General features: G+C 43.9%; 1 protein-coding gene across 1 annotated transcript in view; it reads right to left on the bottom strand.

Annotated features, from left to right (window-relative positions):
- The window catches only part of dpp10 (dipeptidyl peptidase like 10), a gene marked incomplete at both ends in the record, with an annotated part of 182,966 nt that overhangs the window by 60,005 nt on the left and 101,092 nt on the right, over nucleotides 1–21,869 (bottom strand). The window contains 2 exons of the mRNA XM_083639342.1: nucleotides 13,059–13,133; nucleotides 13,398–13,492. Of these exons, the coding sequence (XP_083495468.1) occupies nucleotides 13,059–13,133; nucleotides 13,398–13,492 (170 nt within the window). The remainder of the gene's footprint in view (nucleotides 1–13,058; nucleotides 13,134–13,397; nucleotides 13,493–21,869) is intronic.

The following is a 21,869-nucleotide window of genomic DNA, read 5'->3' as shown; positions in this document are numbered from 1 at the left end:
TTATCGGCGATATTCTTGGCCAAGCTGCATGTGATTTGTAGGGATGGGCATTTTAAGCAATTTAAATACTCAAGTACTCTCCTTCTATTATGAACGAGTAACCGGGTACTCGCGCGCGCGCGGGGGGGGATCTGTGTGATTACTATGGTAATGGGGGCAGGGGTAATCTGCTGTGTATGGGGCTGTTCACACATGACGTTTGCATTTTTGCATGGGATAAGCGCTACCTGGACCATTTTTTGTGAGGAGAGGGACTGACTGTGATAAGTGATATCATCCATTTTACTTTATGCTCACTGTCACACTAACGTAAATCCACGGATTACAAGGTCCGGTGTTCCAAAAAGTGAAAAGTGACCAGTGTGATTAACGTTACAGCTGCAGCTAAATAGTGATCACCATGAAGCGATTGTCTCCCAAAAAGTGATTCTTTCTCCAGGATGACACTGGAAGAAGCACCCATATTTCACATAAGGCATCATATGGCAGCTAGAAATAAGGTGGATAGGCTACTCCTTGTCTGACAAACATGTGGTGTCTCTCAGCCATAACGGGTCATGACAGGACAGAGCAGAGCGACGGGTGGTTGGTATTTTGGGATACACGTTCAGACTACATCCACTGTTGTGCCCTCTTGATACTGTGCAGTGGGGGAAAGGTGTTGTGGGACGACTGAAATAAAGTTCTATTTTTACATCCAAGCACCGGACAGACTTGCTTTTACTTGAAATGTGTTGGGGCTTGCAGCTATTTTCCCATTCGTACTTTTGACCTTCAAACGTTTCAAGGCTCTGCATTTGCTCTGACTTTTTCTTGGATGTTACCTCGACTTCACTTTGAATTTCACGGGCTTTAGCTACATGTGATTTTTCAGCCCAACTTGATGTTGCGCTAGAGCATAAACCAATCATACAGTCTATGAACCGAATGGGCGTGTCTATGAACCGAATGGGCGTGTCTATGAAAGTAATGGGCGCGTCTTCCAAAGCTCCCATCGCATGATGTCACATGCAGAGCGAGCCACAGCAAAACCCGGAAATGGCGGCCAAGGCGATCCCTCCCTGCCCCCCATGCAACCCAAGCCAGCCCAATCTGACAACACTGAGCGTAAATGATGTAAAAGCAAAAATCTAAAAATAACTTTGAACTCCTCCGTTTCACCAGCTATGCGCCACTCACTCTCTCCATTCACTCTGGAGGTCGCTCCACCGAGGGACACATGCACTAACATCTTGTTAGAGTGGCCGGTGCGGCTGTAGAACAAGCCTCTGATTTCACAGCACACAGAGGGGGTGTGGCTTCCTTCTTCACAGAGGGTGTGTGGCTTCCTTCACAGAGGGGGTGTGGCTTCCTTCGCTGATCAGAACGGTATTACTCCCCTGACGTCTCACCACATAGGAAGTAGTGTTTTACTGACATCTAGGAGAGCTGAACATCTTTAACAGCACATTTGTTTGTATTTTTAACTTTGCAGACATATTTTATGGGAAGCATACCAGAGCATTAATATTTATCATCTGACATATTTGGGCTATTAACACGTTAACTGCCAACGACGTATGCATACGTCAAAAAAAATCCAGCGCTTCACTGCCAAGGACGTATGGATACGTCAAACTGTTTTTTCAGTGGTTTCCACTAGGTGAGGCCCTTGGGCAATAGGTGAAGGTGGATCCGACCTCTCCCGCTGCCCCGGAAGTACTCTAACAAAGATTTCTATATAAGGAAGGCGGGCGCCTTTGATCAGCGTGGGTAGTAGGTAAGATTGAGACAGAGCGACACATAGCATTACATAGCGATTTATAGATAGAGAATTTCAGCAATTTAGCAATTTAGAGTCAGATTTAGAGCGAGTTGGTTAGCGTAGTTGATTTAGTTTGTTAGTTGTTAGTACAGTAGTAGTGTTTAGTATAGTCTTTATAGTAGACTTTGTTTAGATAGATAGTTAGCGCGTAGTTCAGTTCATTGTAGTTAGCTTAGCCTTAGCGTCAGTTCATTTTAGTATTTAGCGTTTATTCTAGTTCAGTTTGATCGAGTTGGTAGCCGGTAGATTAGCCTTATTTCAGTTCAGTTTGATCTAGTCGTAGCAGTAGTTGTTTTATTTCAGTTTAGTTTAGTTAGTATTTTCAGTTTTCAGTTTAGTTGGGAGCGGGTGGCGTGTTTGTGCCATGCCGGCCAAACGCAAGCGGTCTTCGGCGGCTGCACGCAAGCGATCGGCGGATCAGAGATCACTGCTGGATTTCTTTTCCGTCCGAAACGAGCTTGTGCCGGAGACCGATTCCGAGGTCTCGGATGAAGAACGGGGTGAGCCCATGCATGTAGCGGCTGCTGCTGCTGGGCTGACTGAGTCTGAGTCGAGTGAGCTCACGTCTTCTCCAGACGCGGATTCTGAGGACGAATGGGAGCCATCCAGGAGCGAAGCTCCACAGAGCAGTGGTAAGACGATGTTTGAGATGACTTGTGTAACTTGTGTAAATGTAATTACTATGACTGTACAAAAGCCAGCAGTCAGTCAATTCATTTTACTGAATTTCAGACTCTGAAGAGGAGCCCGTTGCCGGCTGTAGCGGTAGGCCTACAGCATCTGGTGCTACAGCCTCTGGTGCCAGGAAAATGGGTAAGATCACAGTTCAGAATCAGGTTTATTTTCACATCACAGGTTCCAGCCAGAATTCAGTACCACACATATAAAAAACACTAGTTTATGGTAATTATGTATTTCTATAATTTGCAGATGGAGCTGGAAGTGGGAAACATCCTCAGCCTGCAGGTCCTCCTGAGTGGAGTGATGTTGACTGGGAGCCAACCCACATCCCATTCACTGCAGAACCGGGTCCTCATACTGGTGGTGCTCCTGCTCAACCAGTGGACTTTTTCCAGCTCTTCCTGGACGATGAGCTGCTCCAGGCTATTGTAGCACAAACTAATCTCTATGCACATCAGTGCATCAGTCAGGTGAGCGAGGCTCTGCCACATTCAAGGCTTGGGAGGTGGAAGGACACTGATGTGGCAGAAATAAAGAGCTTCTTGGGACTATACTTCCTCACTGGGATCGTGAAGAAGCCTGAACTCTCCATGTACTGGACCACAAATGAACTGTATGCTACCCCCCACTTCAACAAAACCATGTCTCGCAACCGCTTTCAACTGCTAACCAGATTCCTCCATTTCTCTAACAATTTTGATGTTGATGGTGCAGACAGGTTGTACAAGGTCCGGCCAGTATTGAATGACCTGTTAGGAAAGTTCAGAGCCATGTTCACACCAGGTCAAGACATCAGTATTGATGAGGGGATGCTCCTGTGGCGTGGGCGGTTGGCCTTCAAGGTGTACAACCCACAGAAACCCATAAAGTATGGGATAAAATCATACATCCTCTGTGACTCCCAGACAGGTTACTGCTACAGCATGAAGCCCTACTGTGGTGAGCGGTCCTCCCTAGGCGAGACGGTGGAGTTCCTCCTCGGGGACTTGGCAGGGCAGGGGTACCATTTATACATGGATAACTACTACAACTCTGTTGGAATGTGTGCACAGCTGCTGGAGTGTCAGACACATGTCTGTGGCACTCTGAGGAAGAACAGGGGTGAGCCACCTGCTACGAAGGTTACCAACCACACAGTGAAGATGGGGGAAACGGTCATGCGCCACAATGGTGGCACCATGGTTCTGGCCTGGCGCGACAAGCGCATCGTGAAAATGGTTTCCACTATGCACGACGACACGATGGAGACGGTGCAGGTGAGGCAGAAAGGCAGCAGAGAGAGGGTCCCACACGCAAAACCCAAGTGCGTTGTGGACTACAACAAGTACATGAATGGGGTAGACAGATTGGACCAGAACATTGCCTACTATCCCTTTGCCAGGAAGACATCCAGGTGGCCATTCAAGTTTGTGATGTACTTGTTTCAGATGTCTTTTTATAACGCCTTTGTTTTGTACAAAGCTAAACACCCAGCTAAACGCCAGAGAAAGTGTAAAACATTGCTGGATTTCATCCTGAGTGTTGTCGGTGCATGGACCAGACCTGTGGTGGAGGAGGAGGTGGGGGCTGGGGTGGAGGAGGAGGTGGGGGCTGGGGTGGAGGAGGAGGTGGGGGCTGGGGTGGAGGGGGTGGAGGTGGGGGAGGAGGTGTGGGAGGAGATGTGGGAGGAGGTGGGGGGTGGCGGGGTGGGGGCTGGGGGGGAGGGCAGTGACCAACCTGCAACCAGGCCGGGCCGGGCACCATACCTGGACCCTCCAAGCAGGCTGGATGTCGATCTAGCGGGCCATGTAATGGCCAAGTATCCACCCACATGCAAAAAAAAGCTCCCAGCGAGGAGGTGTAGAGTTTGTAAAGAGAGAGGTGTTAGAAGCGAGACATGCTACCGTTGTGTCATGTGTAATGTCCCATTACACAGGGGAGACTGCTATGAGGTGTACCACTCAGAGAGGAACCGTGCTCGGTGGCACAAGTACTGTAGGCATGGGTCATAAAAAAAAAAAAAAAACTGCCTGTTTTTGATGTTGTGTCATGTGTAATGTCCCATTACACAGGGCTGGCTGCTATGAGGTGTACCACTCAGAGAGGAACCGTGCTCGGTGGCACAAGTAGGCATGGGTCATAAAAAAAAAAAAAAACTGCCTGTTTTTGATGCTCTTTGTTTGATTGTTTGCTAGCAGGAATACATAAAAAGCACCTGCCGATTTTCATGTAACTTTGTGGATGGGTGTAACATGGGCCAAGGAAGTACCCATTACATTTTGGAACAGTTCTGGATTCGGTGTACGAGCCCAAACCGGTTTGATCACGAACCGAAAAAACCTATAAAAAAAAAAAAACATGTAAAAAAAAAAAAAAAAGCTGAGTGACCTGTGGTCTGCTCTTGTTTTGTATTTATTTTGACATTTATTTATTTTATTATGGTATTATTCCTCCATTATTGAAAACAACTATTGTTCAGATGTCTGATGTCTCACTGATGCCAAAAATAAATGGTTAAAGTGACTTTTCTGCCTGTTTGATTGAATTTCACAAAACTGCGATTATCTCAGCTTTCTGCCTCAGACCCTGAAACCATGCTGTACTCAACGGCTAATATCTACATAACTACTAACTCTACAAACTAACTCTTTTAGACAGAGAAAGTACACATTCTATTAGTACTTTTGAGATATTGTATGTTCACAAACTCCAAGCAGAAAAGAATCCTCGGCTCTTGTAAAATGAGCCACAATCCTCAAAAAACGGCTTGGCAGAAGCTACCTACAGCAAGAAAAAAACGGCTGGCAGTCAATGTGTTAATAGGAAAATGATAAAAAAAAAAGGCTAGTTTTTAACACATTGACTGCCAGCCGTTTTTTTTTTGCTGTAGGTAGCTTCTGCCAGGCCGTTTTTTGAGGATTCTGGCTCATTTTAAAAGAGCCGAGGATTCTTTTCTGCTTGGAGTTTGTGAACACAAAGTTCAGAAAAGTACTAATAGAATGTGTGCTTTCTCTGTCTAAAAGAGTTAGTTTGTAGAGTTAGTAGTTATGTAGATATTAGCCGTTGAGTACAGCATGGTTTCAGCTGTCTCAGAGTGAAAGCTGAGATAATCGCAGTTTTGTGAAATTCAATCAAACAGGCAGAACAGTCACTTTAACCATTTATTTTTGGCATCAGTGAGAGATCAGACATCCAAACAATATAGTTCCGAACGCCCTCTCCTTCAACTCCTCCCTCCGTGGGCGTGTCTAGTGGCTTTCAGCCTGCATTTGTCACAAGCGAGTGGTCTGCTGCTGCTGCTGCTGCAGCGAGTTCGAGCAGCCTCCCTCCCTGGCAGCGAGTTTGAGCAGCCTCCCTCCCTGGCAGCGAGTGTGGATAGGTCTCACTCAGGCCCGCTCCAACCCATTACGCAGAGTACGCAGACTGCGTAGGGCATCACGTGACTGAGGGCACCAAAAAAAAAAAAAAAAAAAAAAATTTTTTTTTTTTTTTTTTTTTTGGTGCCCTCAGTCAGGCCACTCACTGAACAGCAGGCCAGGCGCCGCCTACTGGTTTACTAGTGGTTTTATTACTTTATTCAGGGTGCATCTCATTGTAAAATTGGACTCGGCCCAAATCGGGCTTCAAACGGCCCAAATTGGGCTTCAAGCGGCCCAAATCTGGCTTCAACCGGCCCAAATCTGGCTTCAACTGGCCCAAATCTGGCTTCAACTGGCCCAAATCGGGCTTCAGACGGTCCAAATCTGGCTTCAAACAGCCCAAATCTGGCTTCAAACGGCCCAAATTGGGCTTCAAACAGCCCAAATTTTTCGCCGCCGCCCTTCGGACGCCGGCACGCACGTCGGCCTGTATCGGCCTGGCCTGCTTGGTATCTAATGCCCGGCCTGAATTATGATCCCAGTCCGCCCCTGCTTGCATGTACAGTTTAACAATCACTTGTTTGCTGACATGTACAGTAATTCTAACAATTGTTTGTTTCCCACATGTAATGAAATGTGAGATACACTAGTATCGTTCATAATTAATGATTTTGCAGTCTTTCGTTTGACAGTTATTGAAAGTTTTACGGGGGGGGGGGGGGGGGGGGGCACCACAGAACAATTACGCTTAGGGCACCCAAATGGCCAGGAACGGCCCTGGTCTCACTCGTCTCTTGGGTTTGAGAGCCCCGATGAAGCCCCGTGCGACTCTAGGCTTATGCAAATTTGCAATCCCCCGTGTGCTGCTGCTGGCGCGGCCCGAGAGCGGCGAGTCTGGTGACTGATGACTGTAAAATCGGCAAGCCATTTCCTTGAGAATGGAGGAAGCAGCCGCGGGAGGCGGCTGCTTTTGGTTGACTTTCTCTCTGTCGGGAGGGCACCGTCGCCACCTAGCTGGTCGGTAAAATAGATTATACACATTCAATACTTCCAATATCTCCATAGGAGACGCGGGGGGCATTGATCCACGTAGCACCGTCAAAAAAAAAAAATCGATGGCAGTGAACCGCTGGATTTTTTTTGACGTATATATACGTCAGTGGCAGTCAACGTGTTAAAATGATTTTACATCATTATTATGAAGTTATTACACGTTAGATTCTATCATAAACACATGGCATACTGCATACCATTATAGTTACATGTAGTTATTGTCATTTTAAATGTGCTTTGACAGCGATTTCACCAAACCATTCAGGAGCTTTTTGTCCACGTCTTGCCTTGTCTTGATGGTAAAAAAAATCCTGCGCGTTCTGTCTTCACTTCCATCTCCGACATAGTCTGAGTCATAAATAAACCACGCACTGTCGTCAGCATCTTCCATTGCTCTCAGCACTGTACACTGCACTGAAATGTCATACATGATCCTACAGCTCACTCGGGTCTGCAGATGAGTCAACCACCCTCATCTTCACCCGCTTATTTCCTGTCCAGGGTCACCAGAGCCGTGTATATAGAAGAGTCGCGACATCTCCATTCACTCCAATGGAGCAGTTTTTTACTCTCAAGACTTCCAGGAAGTAAGGTTTTGGATTAAGCAGCAAAATTTGAGTTTGCGTTGTACTTTGAAAGGTTTTTTGTTTTGTTTTTAGAATCAAATTGTACATTATCAGCTTTATTTTAGCATTCAAAAGTAGCGCGAGACCCCTTCCTGGCTGTTCATTGGCTAATGAGTCAAGCATTTTGGTCCTCCGCTGACACCACACCTCTCTCTCTAAATTGCTCTATCCCAGGATGCATTGGGTGGAAGCCATGCACCGTCACACACACACACACACACACAAACACACACACACACACACACACACACACACACACACACACACACACACACACACACTTTATATTTGAATTATGGGAAGAAACCCCACGCCACCCACAGACGCACGTTTGCTTAGAAGGAAAGAGCAAAACGTAAACGCCGTGCATTCGCGGGTCCATTTGGTGGTGTATTTCTCTTATTCTCGAGGGTAACTAAACTACTGTAGCCAAACACAGATGACAATAAGTCCCATCGAGATATTTCCAGAGCGGCCACAATGGAGTTTGATAGGAGAAGATCTTTCATTCTGATTGATAGTCTGCTGTCCATCTCTCTGTCTCATCTTTGGCTGAGGTGCGCTGCTTCTGCCCCTGGTCGACTGCTGCCTGCAGGCCTGAGGCTGGCTCTGTGCCTGAGGGCTGAGGCTGGCTCTGTGCCTGTGAGACCATCCTCCGTCTCTACACCTCTCTCTCTGTCTCTCTCTGTCTCTCTCTCTCTGTCTCTCTCTCTGTCTGTCTCTCTCTCTCTGTCTCTCTCTATTATCTGTGAGCTAGCCAGAGGGAGGGTATGCGCCCCCCCCCCATTTTTACCTGAGGCAGGCATCATGATTGTACTCTCCCCCTCTCCCAGTTTTCCACTCTGCATTTTAATGTTATACAATAGCTACGCAGACACGCCAGGAATATTTAGCTCCATGGGTCAGGTAAGGAATCTTTACTCAAGAGCAGTTGTGAGCAGTTATTACGACACACAGCAACTATGCGTAGTGCTGTTCAAAATGAGACATTCTGGAATGAAGGATGGAGAAAACGATGTTCTGTTTTTTGTTTTTTTTTGCTTTCTAATAAGGTCGCTTTCACGTATAAGCTGTTTGGTCCGCTTTAACCGCGCCAGAGTTCGTTTCCTCGGATAGTGCGCTTGGTTTGGGGTGGTGTGAAAGCGCAAACGAGCTCTGTTGCGGAAGAAACAAACGAACTCTGGTCCGCTTGAAAACGTGGGTCTCGGTTCGTTTGCAAGTGAACTCTAGCGCGGTTCGTTTGTGGTGTGAAAACAAACCGAACCAAACACAAGAGCAAATATAGGAAAGGCAGTGCATCATGAGTAGAAGGCGGTAGAAGGAAGCAAAACCAACACTGCGGCGCACACACACACGGGTCGCTGCGCACCGCGCTGCCTCGCTCGTCTTGTCTCATCTGCAGAATGATGTTGGACCCAACAGCTCGCTGCCTCATCTGCTGCTCATATTGTGCACATTCTTGTAAAATATTTATTTGATAGTAACACCAAAGTAAAACCAGAAATCCCAAGATTGCATAAAGGTGGTGTTTCTCTATGGGTTGTGTTTCACGGATTCACTTGTGTTGTTCAGTCAGCCCTCAGCAGGCAAGGCGTCAGAAGAGGAGAGATTTCCCCTCTATATTCTGTCCAATTAGACGAGTGACCGTTTCGACCACGTGACATTGTTCAGAAAGTTTGGTGCTTGTGACAAATTGCTGTGTGAAAGAGAACCAGACCAAATGAAAAATGAAACAATGTTGCAACTTCACCCCCCCGAATCACACAGAGTCCACCAGCTTATATGTGAAAGCGACCTAACTGCTTGGAGATAACAGATTCCCTGTTCCCTCCCCACCTCCTCCATTTCCCTGCTCTCTCCTCCCCCACATCTCCCCGCTCCCCCTCCCCACCTCCTCCATTTCCCTGCTCTCTCCTCCCCCACACCCCCCCTCCCTTTCTCTCGGTCTCTCTCTATCATATGATTGTTCCATCACGTTGTTATTATTACTACTGTAATTGTTATTGTTGTGTCAGCTAGATTTAGCTAGACATATTCTCTGTGAAGTCCTCTTGAGACATGCTTGTGAATTAGGGCTATAGAAATAAACGTGACTTGACTTAACAGATTGTAATGTTTGAACCAAAATGAGGGGAGAAAGTTGGAAAAGAAATACACCAAAATCGGTCACATTCTCTCCTCTGATATGCTTAATATGTGCACAAGGTGTAGGTGAATATTGTACTTGCTGCACTGGGAATGAACCCGTTAGAAAAGTCATTTCATTTCCTTGCAGAGGTCCTTCATCGTCGCTCTTCACCACTGCGCTGCAGGTGAACAGTTCAAGGCAGTTTGTTTCACACCAGGCTCCCAGGTGAAATACTGTAATTGGCCGGGCCAGCAAATACAATTATAAATACATATAAATACATTATATTAATGTATCTAATTATAAATACATAAATACAGTGCGGTGGGGAACTTTCACTGTACGGTCAAATCAATGTAAACGCTAACTCAGTTCTCCTTCCAACTAGAATTGCCTGATTTCACAGCTAGTCCTCAAAAGATTTCATTTAGTGTATGTTTAAGCGATTGCAAGGTAACGGCGTGCACTCTAGTCTCTCACTGACATTTCATATTATTAAAGTTAACAACAGAAAGGGGGGGGGAGGGGATCATAAAACCAGTTAAGGGTATGAAATCCCACCCTAATTGTTCCCGAAGTAGCCTACCGCCAAAGCTGATCAAACTAAAGCAGCAGAGATGGCCTGGCACCACGGCTGGTACCGGCCGCATTGTTCCAGATCGCGCCTCGCTAACCTCTCCAGCAAAATATGCAAATAAGTTCTGATTAATCTCCTTGTCACTAATCCTTATGGTTGATCCCTTCCAGAGTGGAGGCTCCAATTTGCATATCTCATTTTGCATCTCCTCTGTTCTGATGGAAAGCTCATAATTATGGTAGGAACTTGCACCACTCCTCCATTAGTGAACGAATGTGACCTGCCAATCGCACAAGGGCCACCCTGGAATTTATAATCAGCAGCTGCCCTCGTCCAGACATTATTAATCGCACAAGGCTTGGTGTGTGTGCCCCCATGATGAATTCCAACATGGCTTGGTTTTAGTAAGCTTGTCTTTGGGATGAATCTCCTCACACAACCAAGTCAAATGTCAGATTTGGGTGAGAATTGAAAGGAAAGTAGGTAGTGTCGAGGAGAGATGGAAGGCGATATCCCGTCTCCTAACTTGTGAAAAGTGTCCCACCAGCATTTGAATGCACCAGAGGATGTGGAGTCTTCTCAAATCAATGCGGACATTTTACTAAATGACCTGCGCAACGATAAAGTAACTTTGACAGAAACAAGCCGGGATGCTCACTGTGATGGATTCCCTATCTCGAGCAAGTTTCACGTCTCTGCAGATGGATTTTTGTACCGTACTGAAATCGGAAGTGAATGGCAAAGCGCATTCAACATCTAAAGAAGTATGAACGTGACTCACGCTGCAATATGCGTTTTAACAGTGTGTCGCGTCAGCAGGCTCAGGAGATCTGTTGCAGCTAACAGGACCACCACGTGAACAGACAGGAGATCTGTTGCTGCTAACAGGACCACCACGTGAACAGACAGGAGATATGTTGCAGCTAACAGGACCACCACCTGAACAGACATGAGATATGTTGCTGCTAACAGGACCACCACGTGAACAGACAGGAGATCTGTTGCAGCTAACAGGACCACCACGTGAACAGACAGGAGATATGTTGCTGCTAACAGGACCACCACGTGAACAGACAGGAGATCTGTTGCTGCTGCTACAGGACCACCACGTGAACAGACAGGAGATATGTTGCAGCTAACAGGACCACCATGTGAACAGACAGGAGATCTGTTGCAGCTAACAGGACCACAACGTGAACAGACAGGAGATCTGTTGCAGCTAACAGGACCACCACGTGAACAGACAGGAGATATGTTGCAGCTAACAGGACCACCATGTGAACAGACAGGAGATCTGTTGCAGCTAACAGGACCACCACATGAACAGACAGGAGATCTGTTGCAGCTAACAGGACCACCACGTGAACAGACAGGAGATCTGTTGCAGCTAACAGGACCACCACGTGAACAGACAGGAGATCTGTTGCTGCTAACAGGACCACCACGTGAACAGACAGGAGATCTGTTGCTGCTAACAGGACCACCACGTGAACAGACAGGAGATCTGTTGCTGCTAACAGGACCACCCCGTGAACAGACAGGAGATCTGTTGCAGCTAACAGGACCACCACGTGAACAGGCAGGAGATACAGTATGTTGCAGCTACAGGACCACCACGTGAACAGACAGGAGATCTGTTGCAGCTAACAGGACCACCACGTGAACAGACAGGAGATCTGTTGCTGCTAACAGGACCACCACGTGAACAGACAGGAGATCTGTTGCTGCTAACAGGACCACCATGTGAACAGACAGGAGATCTGTTGCAGCTAACAGGACCACCACGTGAACAGGCAGGAGATACAGTATGTTGCAGCTACAGGACCACCACGTGAACAGACAGGAGATCTGTTGCAGCTAACAGGACCACCACGTGAACAGACAGGAGATCTGTTGCTGCTAACAGGACCACCACGTGAACAGACAGGAGATCTGTTGCAGCTAACAGGACCACCACATGAACAGACAGGAGATCTGTTGCAGCTAACAGGACCACCATGTGAACAGACAGGAGATATGTTGCAGCTACAGGACCACCACGTGAACAGGCAGGAGATACAGTATGTTGCAGCTACAGGACCACCACGTGAACAGGCAGGAGATACAGTATGTTGCAGCTACAGGACCACCACGTGAACAGGCAGGAGATACAGTATGTTGCAGCTACAGGACCACCACGTGAACAGAAAGAGCCATTCCATGAGAATCTGACAAAGCTCAAATGACTGTCAGGTTGTCATTCATTCACTCTCCATTATTCACTCTCCTAAGGAGAAACACTTTAGTTGTCACGCCCACTCATTCATACCACCACGTCATCGATCAAACTTTTTCCCGCTTCTATCTAGCATCACTGTTCGTGGGCGATAACGTTTAGATTAAACCAATCCGAGTAAGACGCATCTTTCCATTCAGCCTATCATCATCTAGCTGTCAAAGCTAAAAGCCACCTTTTTCTCTGTGTGTGGTCTGCTGGGTTTTCAGTGCGTTCCTGCGTCCCTCCTCCACCCCATTCTCCTCCAGTCCTCTCCGAGGCCTTCAGATTCAGAGGCCTTCTCCAGCAAGACCAAGACCACCTTCACCGCCACCACCAGGTCTAGACTCCACGGGGAGGATATTCAATCCTACTCCTGCCTGCAGTACCCCTGCTGATCATGACGTCATTATCTAGCTGACGTCATCGTGACGGAGTCTAATCGCCAAATATCATTATATATCATTATATTATATTATATATCATTTAATAAATCATTGTCAGTCTAGAAATGTGTCTCTCTGTTTGAAATAAGGTCTGACATTATTTCATCAATGCAATTACAATCATGGAGCACAGATTTTCACAGGAACTCACCTGTTTCACATCGTAGGCGAAGAGTACATATTTTAAGTCCGGGGAGACAGAATACTTTGCCACATAGAAATTAATCTGGTGGAAAAGATAGATTGAGAGAGAAGAGAGAGAGAGAGAGGAGAGGAGAGAGATAGAGAGAGAGAAGGAAGGCAGGGGGTAAATACATAGTTCCTTCCTTTCTATCCAATCTATTTGCAATGCACATGCTGATTGATTACAGTATCGACAGATAGGAGTGTACTGATATCGGCACAGCACTAGGAAACGAGCTTAAGAATCTATAGACTATACAGTAGGCTACTGCATGTATACCGTTATGAGAGAAAACTATCTACTTACAAATGTTGTGTTTGTCAGAACTATCTCCGTCTCGTTGGTGAGGATGTTGAACTTGATGACATGGCCGTCGCTGTTCCTGTAGATGACTTCAGAGTCTGCACACACAGGAACACAGGGAGGAGGGAGAAAAAAACATCGCTATGAGCCAAATTGAATCTTGAAAGGTGGGCCGGACAAAGCTGCCGAGAGGAAGAGAAACAGTCAAAACAACTTCTTCACGATTCTATTTAGCATCACAAAGGCGCCATAAAAAAAAAACAAATGTTGTTTCATTGCTCCCTGAAATGAAATAACAAATAATAAGACAGCACACAGCCAAACAGGTTCAAGTTGGAGCGACTGCGATGTCATGTGATTAACAATCAAGTGAGATTTCACTGCCAAGCCAACACAAAGGCAGGGACTATTACGGTATTCTAGGCAACACACTCTGTTTCTCTATTGATGGGGCACATGTGGCAAAGTCAGGAACACATCTTTGTAGCGTGCTGGAGTGGTCGGACGTGACTGCATCGTTTGTTTTGTGTCAGACGCAGACATTCAGAAAGCACACATCCCACACTCCCCTCTGTCTGGCAGCGTGTGCGTGTGCGTGTTTGTGTGTGCGTGCGTGCGTGCGTGAATGCGTTCACAGCTCAAAAAGTCCGCTCCGCGTTTTACCGCGGATCATGAGAGGGATCAAAGCTCGTTTGCACGCAGTTGTACACGCACACACGCACGCGCACATGCACGCACGCACACGCGCACACACACACACACGCGCACACACACACACACACGCACACACGCACACGCGCACACACACACGCGCACACACACACACACACAAGGTGAGCCTCGAAAGGGCACGCCAATTGAAAAGACAGAAACAGATGGAATGGAATAATCTGAACTCATCTCAGAAATGGCCGTGTCGGGAGAGGGAAGAAGCCATAGCGGTTAGAGAAGTGAGCGGGTTCAAAATCCCTAGGAGCTACTGACAGCGGGCCCTTGAGCAAGGCACTTGGATGTAATTCTCGACCACGGCAGTTGAACTCTTCAGTGATCAGCTGGAGGAGACTGCGGTTGTACTGGGTATATGTACAGGAACAGGGAAGACCTGTATCATCATCATCACCTTCACGCTAACTTGGCCCTGATTGGGAGTGATTTTGTGTGTGTGTGTGGGGGGGGGGGAGGGGCTAGAGGGACTTCACGTTTGCTATGAGCCAATGGCTGTGATGCAGGTGTTATGCCTACCCCACACTACAGGATAATTTGCAAGATTATGGCCAAGATTCCCCCCTCCCAATTTTCTCGGGGGTGCTCCCGATTTGACGCGCGTCGGGCAGATAATCTTCCCAAATGATCCTGTAGTGTGTGGGGTTCAAAGATTCACAATCGGGAAGACTGCCTCTTCCCGATTGTGAATCGGGCATATCTAACATGTTAGATATTTACAACCCGACAGGCGATTGCATCTTGAGCAGAGAGCCAGTAGTAGCTGCGTTTCCATTACAGTTTTTCGCAAAATAATCTGGTCCGCGTCCGCTCGCAGCCCCGCACAGAAACAAAGAACGAGGAAATTGTCATCGAGGTGAAATACCCGTGCGTCTTTGAACGGGACGGAAAACTAAATGCTATACTGCAAAGCATGTAGCCTACAACAAGCGCTTAGGTCTCAGCTTCCCGCATCGGCGAGTGTCCGCACGGAAAAGTGAGTCAAATCAGCAGACGCGCCCCTCCACAAGACACCTGTGCAGACGGTTTTCGCCTGGCCGTGCACAGTAGGCCTACACCCCGAATGGACGCGGCTGTCTGCGCAAATATTAGTTAAACAAATCCTTTCAGTGCAAATGCATTATAAAAACAAAAAATAAAATTTGTTTAGAAAACGAAATGACACTACTACACCCCGTGCGCACACTGAATAGGCATTTTAAAAGTTAACGTCGAGCCCTGCTTCCAAGGTGAATCTTCGGCATAATCTTCTAGTGTGTGGGGTTGCGTTTGAACAGACGCGATTGTGTGTGTGTCCCAAGATTGAAATGTTAAAAAATCGGCTCTCTCTGTCCTGTAGTGTGTGGGCTCTCAAGATTTTTATAATCTTCAAGGATTTGAAAATCCTGTAGTGTGGGGTAGGCATTATTGAAGGCAGGTGTGTCTGGGTGTGCCTCCCCTCTGTGGTCTACATAAACCACATGCAGCAAACACCGCTGGTCTCATTCTCTCTGTGTGCAGCTATGGTATATTATGCATGTATGTACCATTCAAGTGACTTTATCTGGATGTTGGGCTCTCTGTGGTTCTCTGTGGTGTGCAGGCCAGGCGCCGTGGTGGTCCTAAGGCAGAGTCGGGATCCTCGAGGTCGAGGTGTGTTGCCAGCCTAGTCCATGCGGTGATGGCTCCGAGAGGACCGCCATGAAGTGACGTTTAAAAGTTGTCAACGGACTGCGAGGAAGCAACCACAACCTGCTGACCCTTGGTCTTGGACTGTTCTTCTGCTCTTCTCTTGCTAGGATATGGACTGTATCTATCTCCCTCGCTCCTTGAGAGTTGGGAAACATGTGTTTTCCCATTGATTTTAGTATTTCATATGGAGAAGAAGAAGAAGAAGAAGCTTTTAAACCTATCCTGTGATGTGGTCTTTGCCCCCTTGTTGAGACTGGTCGGTCAACTCCAGAATCTGTAGGTCCACTGCACAGTACTCCATAGGGCTGTGAATCTTCACCGGCTTCACGATTCGATTCGATTACGATTCAGAGGGCTACGATTCGATTATGATTATTGATGCATCTCGATGCATCTTAAATCGATACATACGTTTTTTTCCCCCAATACATGATTTATTTTTTCTCACTGTGTGGCTACTTTTAAAACAAAAGTGCATTTGGAATTGCATTGTATTATGATCCATAATTAAAATAAACAACTGCATGTACTTCCATTATATTTTATTTGATTATTATTATTAAAAAAATAATAATAATCGATTTTTGACATTTGTGAATCGATGCAGAATCGTGCACGTCCGCATCGCGATGCATCTTATAATCGATTATTTTTGACACCCCTAGTACTCCAGTGGCGCGACGTACTTTCTGATTGAAACATGGGTACCTCAACGTCAACCTCAGATCAAACATGGACAGCAGTCTACACTCCATTGTGGGGCTCAGATCAAACATGGACAGCAGTCTACACTCCGTTGTGGGGCTCAGATCAAACATGGACAGCAGTCTACACTCGAGATCAAACATGGACAGCAGTCTACACTCCGTTGTGGGGCTCAGATCAAACATGGACAGCAGTCTACACTCCGTTGTGGGGCTCAGATCAAACATGGACAGCAGTCTACACTCCGTTGTGGGGCTCAGATCAAACATGGACAGCAGTCTACACTCCGTCAACCTCAGATCAAACATGGACAGCAGTCTACACTCCGTTGTGGGGCTCAGATCAAACATGGACAGCAGTCTACACTCCAGATCAAACATGGACAGCAGTCTACACTCCGTTGTGGGGCTCAGATCAAACATGGACAGCAGTCTACACTCCGTTGTGGGGCTCAGATCAAACATGGACAGCAGTCTACACTCCAGATCAAACATGGACAGCAGTCTACACTCCGTTGTGGGGCTCAGATCAAACATGGACAGCAGTCTACACTCTGTTGTGGGGGGATCTTTTCTGCCTCCATCACCACTGTGTGGGAAAAGATCATTTACGCAGAGCGCTGCCAAAAACACCCCTTTGTCCCATGCTGCCAGCTGCATGCTGCATTATCAAAATGTCATTGCATGAACGTTTTGTAACCAACCCAGACAAACCATTTTGTCAACAAAACAATAATGGAGTGGATAATAACTCTACTGTACTGTTATATAAAATTGTATATTTGCTAGTATGCAGTGTAAATCAATGTACTATTTCGTACTTCATTCATTTGATAGGAAAGTAGACAGGAAAGGTGGGAAGAGAGAGAGGGGATGACATGTGGCAAAGGGTCAGATTGGAACTCAAGTCGGTCATGGGAAGGATGCTAAGACTTTGTGGTAGGCGCTCTACCAGATGAGCCACCAGGGCGCCCCAATGACAGTAGGATTGCCCCAAAAATGGCCCAAGTGACCCAGAAAATCAGGTCAGGGAGCTTGAGGAGTTGAGTGGAGCCTTCTCTCTCTCATCGTAACTTCTAAACTATAAACAATAATGTGATTTCAAATCAATTAACCTTAATGAGATGAGTGTTAGGAAACAGACAGTGCAAAGAATTAAAAAAAACACAAAAACGTAATGATTTTCTAATTCCTGGGTAATCAGGACCCTGCAGGTAGGCTTTATTTGTCAGTTGTTTGTTTGATAAGATTTGCTCTAAACCCAATCCTGCACAACATAAGGGTTTCTCTTTCGACCCTATGGGCCTCTCACAGCAAAATAGATGGCATCATATCAGACAGGCAAGGCGTATAAATCCATTGCCAAGGGACCCAGGCCAAAGCTCACTCCAAATATAGATGCTCAAAGACCATGTCAAATGAAAATGAGCTGTCAGAAATCCTTACAGTGTCTCACACTTGCCGTATCTTTGCTCGATCATCAGATTTGTTCTGAAGTTGTATTTGTTTCTGCTGGAGCGCTGCTTCGAAAACAGCATTACACTGCAGTGTGTGTGTGTGTGTGTGTGTGCTAAAAACAGGTTGGATGTTGTTATGACCCAATCTAGGGGTTTTGGGTCACAACATAAACTAGACAACACCAACCATAAAAATTAAGTGGTCACACAACACAAGAACCAGCAAGGGTACTGGACTCACAGTGAGTCCCTCACTACACTCGAGCTAACATTGGTACGCTAAGCTAAAGACTAGGCCGAAGCCCATTACTAGTTCTAACAATTAGCAGCCAAAGCTAAGGCTGGAAGAAAGCAGCAGCTAATACAGAGGGTTGAGTCCAGCACCAAAACATACAACACCGCAACATAACACCAGATTTAACATAGCTAATAAATAACTGACAGAGTTTGCTACCAAAAACAAACAAGAGAGGAGCAGCACTGCACAGATCAGTTACTGCCTGCCTCTGATTTGCCATCTTCAGTCTGCAGCATGAAGGGGACTGTGCCAAACAGCTGCCAATCAGCAACAGCCACAGCAGTTCTCAATCTCCAATCTTCTCCCCAAGGCAACCAATCCAGACAGGAGATGACTCTGTAGGAAGACAGTCAAAGAGAAACTACAAAGACCAGAGTTCACACACTGAACTATCCCAAAATGGCGACGATTAATTTAGATTCAGCAAAACTCTACAAATACAATAAAAGAAACGGCACCAGCCGTAACAGATGTGCACACAACTACTCTACTGAACTGCATATCTGAGTTGATCCGGTGCCTTTGGGAGCCATATAGTAAACACAACCGCCTTTAGAAAAATCCTCTGACTAATCCCAATTTAAGTTGCCGTATCCGAGTTTGGATAATAATACTAAGATTAGTTTGGATAATAATACTAACGTTAGTTTGGATAAGAACACTAACGTTAGTTTGGATAATAATACTAAGATTAGTTTGGATAATAATACTAACGTGAGTTTGGATAAGAACACTAACGTTAGTTTGGATAATAATACTAACGTTAGTTTGGATAAGAATACTAACGTTAGTTTGGATAATAATACTAACGTTAGTTTGGATAATAATACTAACGTTAGTTTGGATAAGAATACTAACGTTAGTTTGGATAAGAATACTAACGTTAGTTTGGATAATAATACTAACGTTAGTTTGGATAAGAATACTAACGTTAGTTTGGATAATAATACTAACGTTAGTTTGGATAATACTAACGATAGTTTGGATAAGAATACTAATGATAGTCTGGATAATAATACTAACGTTAGTTTGGATAATAATACTAACGATAGTCTGGATAATAATACTAACGTTAGTTTGGATAATAATACTAACGTTAGTTTGGATAATAATAGTAACGATAGTCTGGATAATAATACTAACGTTAGTTTGGATAATAATACTAACGTTAGTTTGGATAATAATTCTAACGTTACTTTGGATAATAATACTAACGTTAGTTTGGATAATAATACTAACGTTAGTTTGGATAAGAATACTAACGTTAGTTTGGATAAGAATACTAACGTTAGTTTGGATAAGAATACTAACGTTAGTTTGGATAAGAATACTAACGTTAGTTTGGATAAGAATACTAACGTTAGTTTGGATAAGAATACTAACGTTAGTTTGAATAATAATACTAACGTTAGTTTGGATAATAATACTAACGTTAGTATGGATAATAATACTAACGTTAGTTTGGATAATAATACTAACGGTAGTTTGGATAATAATACTAACGGTAGTTTGGATAAGAATACTAACGGTAGTTTGGATAAGAATACTAACGTTAGTTTGGATAATAATACTAACGTTAGTTTGGATGAGAATACTAACGTTAGTTTGGATAATAATACTAACGTTAGTCTGGATGAGAATACTAACGTTAGTTTGGATAAGAATACTAACGTTAGTTTGGATAATAATACTAACGTTAGTATGGATAAGAATACTAACGTTAGTTTGGATAAGAATACTAACGTTAGTTTGGATAAGAATACTAACGTTAGTTTGGATAAGAATACTAACGTTAGTTTGGATAATAATACTAACGTTAGTTTGGATAATACTAACGATAGTTTGGATAAGAATACTAATGATAGTCTGGATAATAATACTAACGTTAGTTTGGATAATAATACTAACGATAGTCTGGATAATAATACTAATGTTAGTTTGGATAATAATACTAACGTTAGTTTGGATAATAATAGTAACGATAGTCTGGATAATAATACTAACGTTAGTTTGGATAATAATACTAACGTTAGTTTGGATAATAATTCTAACGTTACTTTGGATAATAATACTAACGTTAGTTTGGATAATAATACTAACGTTAGTTTGGATAAGAATACTAACGTTACTTTGGATAATAATACTAACGTTAGTTTGGATAAGAATACTAACGTTAGTTTGGATAAGAATACTAACGTTAGTTTGGATAAGAATACTAACGTTAGTTTGAATAATAATACTAACGTTAGTTTGGATAATAATACTAACGTTAGTATGGATAATAATACTAACGTTAGTTTGGATAATAATACTAACGGTAGTTTGGATAATAATACTAACGGTAGTTTGGATAAGAATACTAACGGTAGTTTGGATAAGAATACTAACGTTAGTTTGGATAATAATACTAACGTTAGTTTGGATGAGAATACTAACGTTAGTTTGGATAATAATACTAACGTTAGTCTGGATGAGAATACTAACGTTAGTTTGGATAAGAATACTAACGTTAGTTTGGATAAGAATACTAACGTTAGTTTGGATAATAATACTAACGTTAGTTTGGATAAGAATACTAACGTTAGTTTGGATAATAATACTAACGTTAGTTTGGATGAGAATACTAACGTTAGTTTGGATAATAATACTAACGTTAGTCTGGATGAGAATACTAACGTTAGTTTGGATAAGAATACTAACGTTAGTTTGGATAAGAATACTAACGTTAGTTTGGATAATAATACTAACGGTAGTTTGGATAAGAATACTAACGTTAGTTTGGATAAGAATACTAAGATTAGTTTGGATAATAATACTAACGTGAGTTTGGATAAGAACACTAACGTTAGTTTGGATAATAATACTAACGTTAGTTTGGATAAGAATACTAACGTTAGTTTGGATAATAATACTAACGTTAGTTTGGATAATAATACTAACGTTAGTTTGGATAAGAATACTAACGTTAGTTTGGATAAGAATACTAACGTTAGTTTGGATAATAATACTAACGTTAGTTTGGATAAGAATACTAACGTTAGTTTGGATAATAATACTAACGTTAGTTTGGATAATACTAACGATAGTTTGGATAAGAATACTAATGATAGTCTGGATAATAATACTAACGTTAGTTTGGATAATAATACTAACGATAGTCTGGATAATAATACTAACGTTAGTTTGGATAATAATACTAACGTTAGTTTGGATAATAATAGTAACGATAGTCTGGATAATAATACTAACGTTAGTTTGGATAATAATACTAACGTTAGTTTGGATAATAATTCTAACGTTACTTTGGATAATAATACTAACGTTAGTTTGGATAATAATACTAACGTTAGTTTGGATAAGAATACTAACGTTAGTTTGGATAAGAATACTAACGTTAGTTTGGATAAGAATACTAACGTTAGTTTGGATAAGAATACTAACGTTAGTTTGGATAAGAATACTAACGTTAGTTTGGATAAGAATACTAACGTTAGTTTGAATAATAATACTAACGTTAGTTTGGATAATAATACTAACGTTAGTATGGATAATAATACTAACGTTAGTTTGGATAATAATACTAACGGTAGTTTGGATAATAATACTAACGGTAGTTTGGATA

The sequence above is a fragment of the Poromitra crassiceps genome (assembly GCF_964638095.1).
Source record: "Poromitra crassiceps genome assembly, chromosome: 6".
NCBI lineage: Eukaryota > Metazoa > Chordata > Actinopteri > Beryciformes > Melamphaidae > Poromitra > Poromitra crassiceps.
This window is presented reverse-complemented; position numbering and strand designations above follow the sequence as displayed.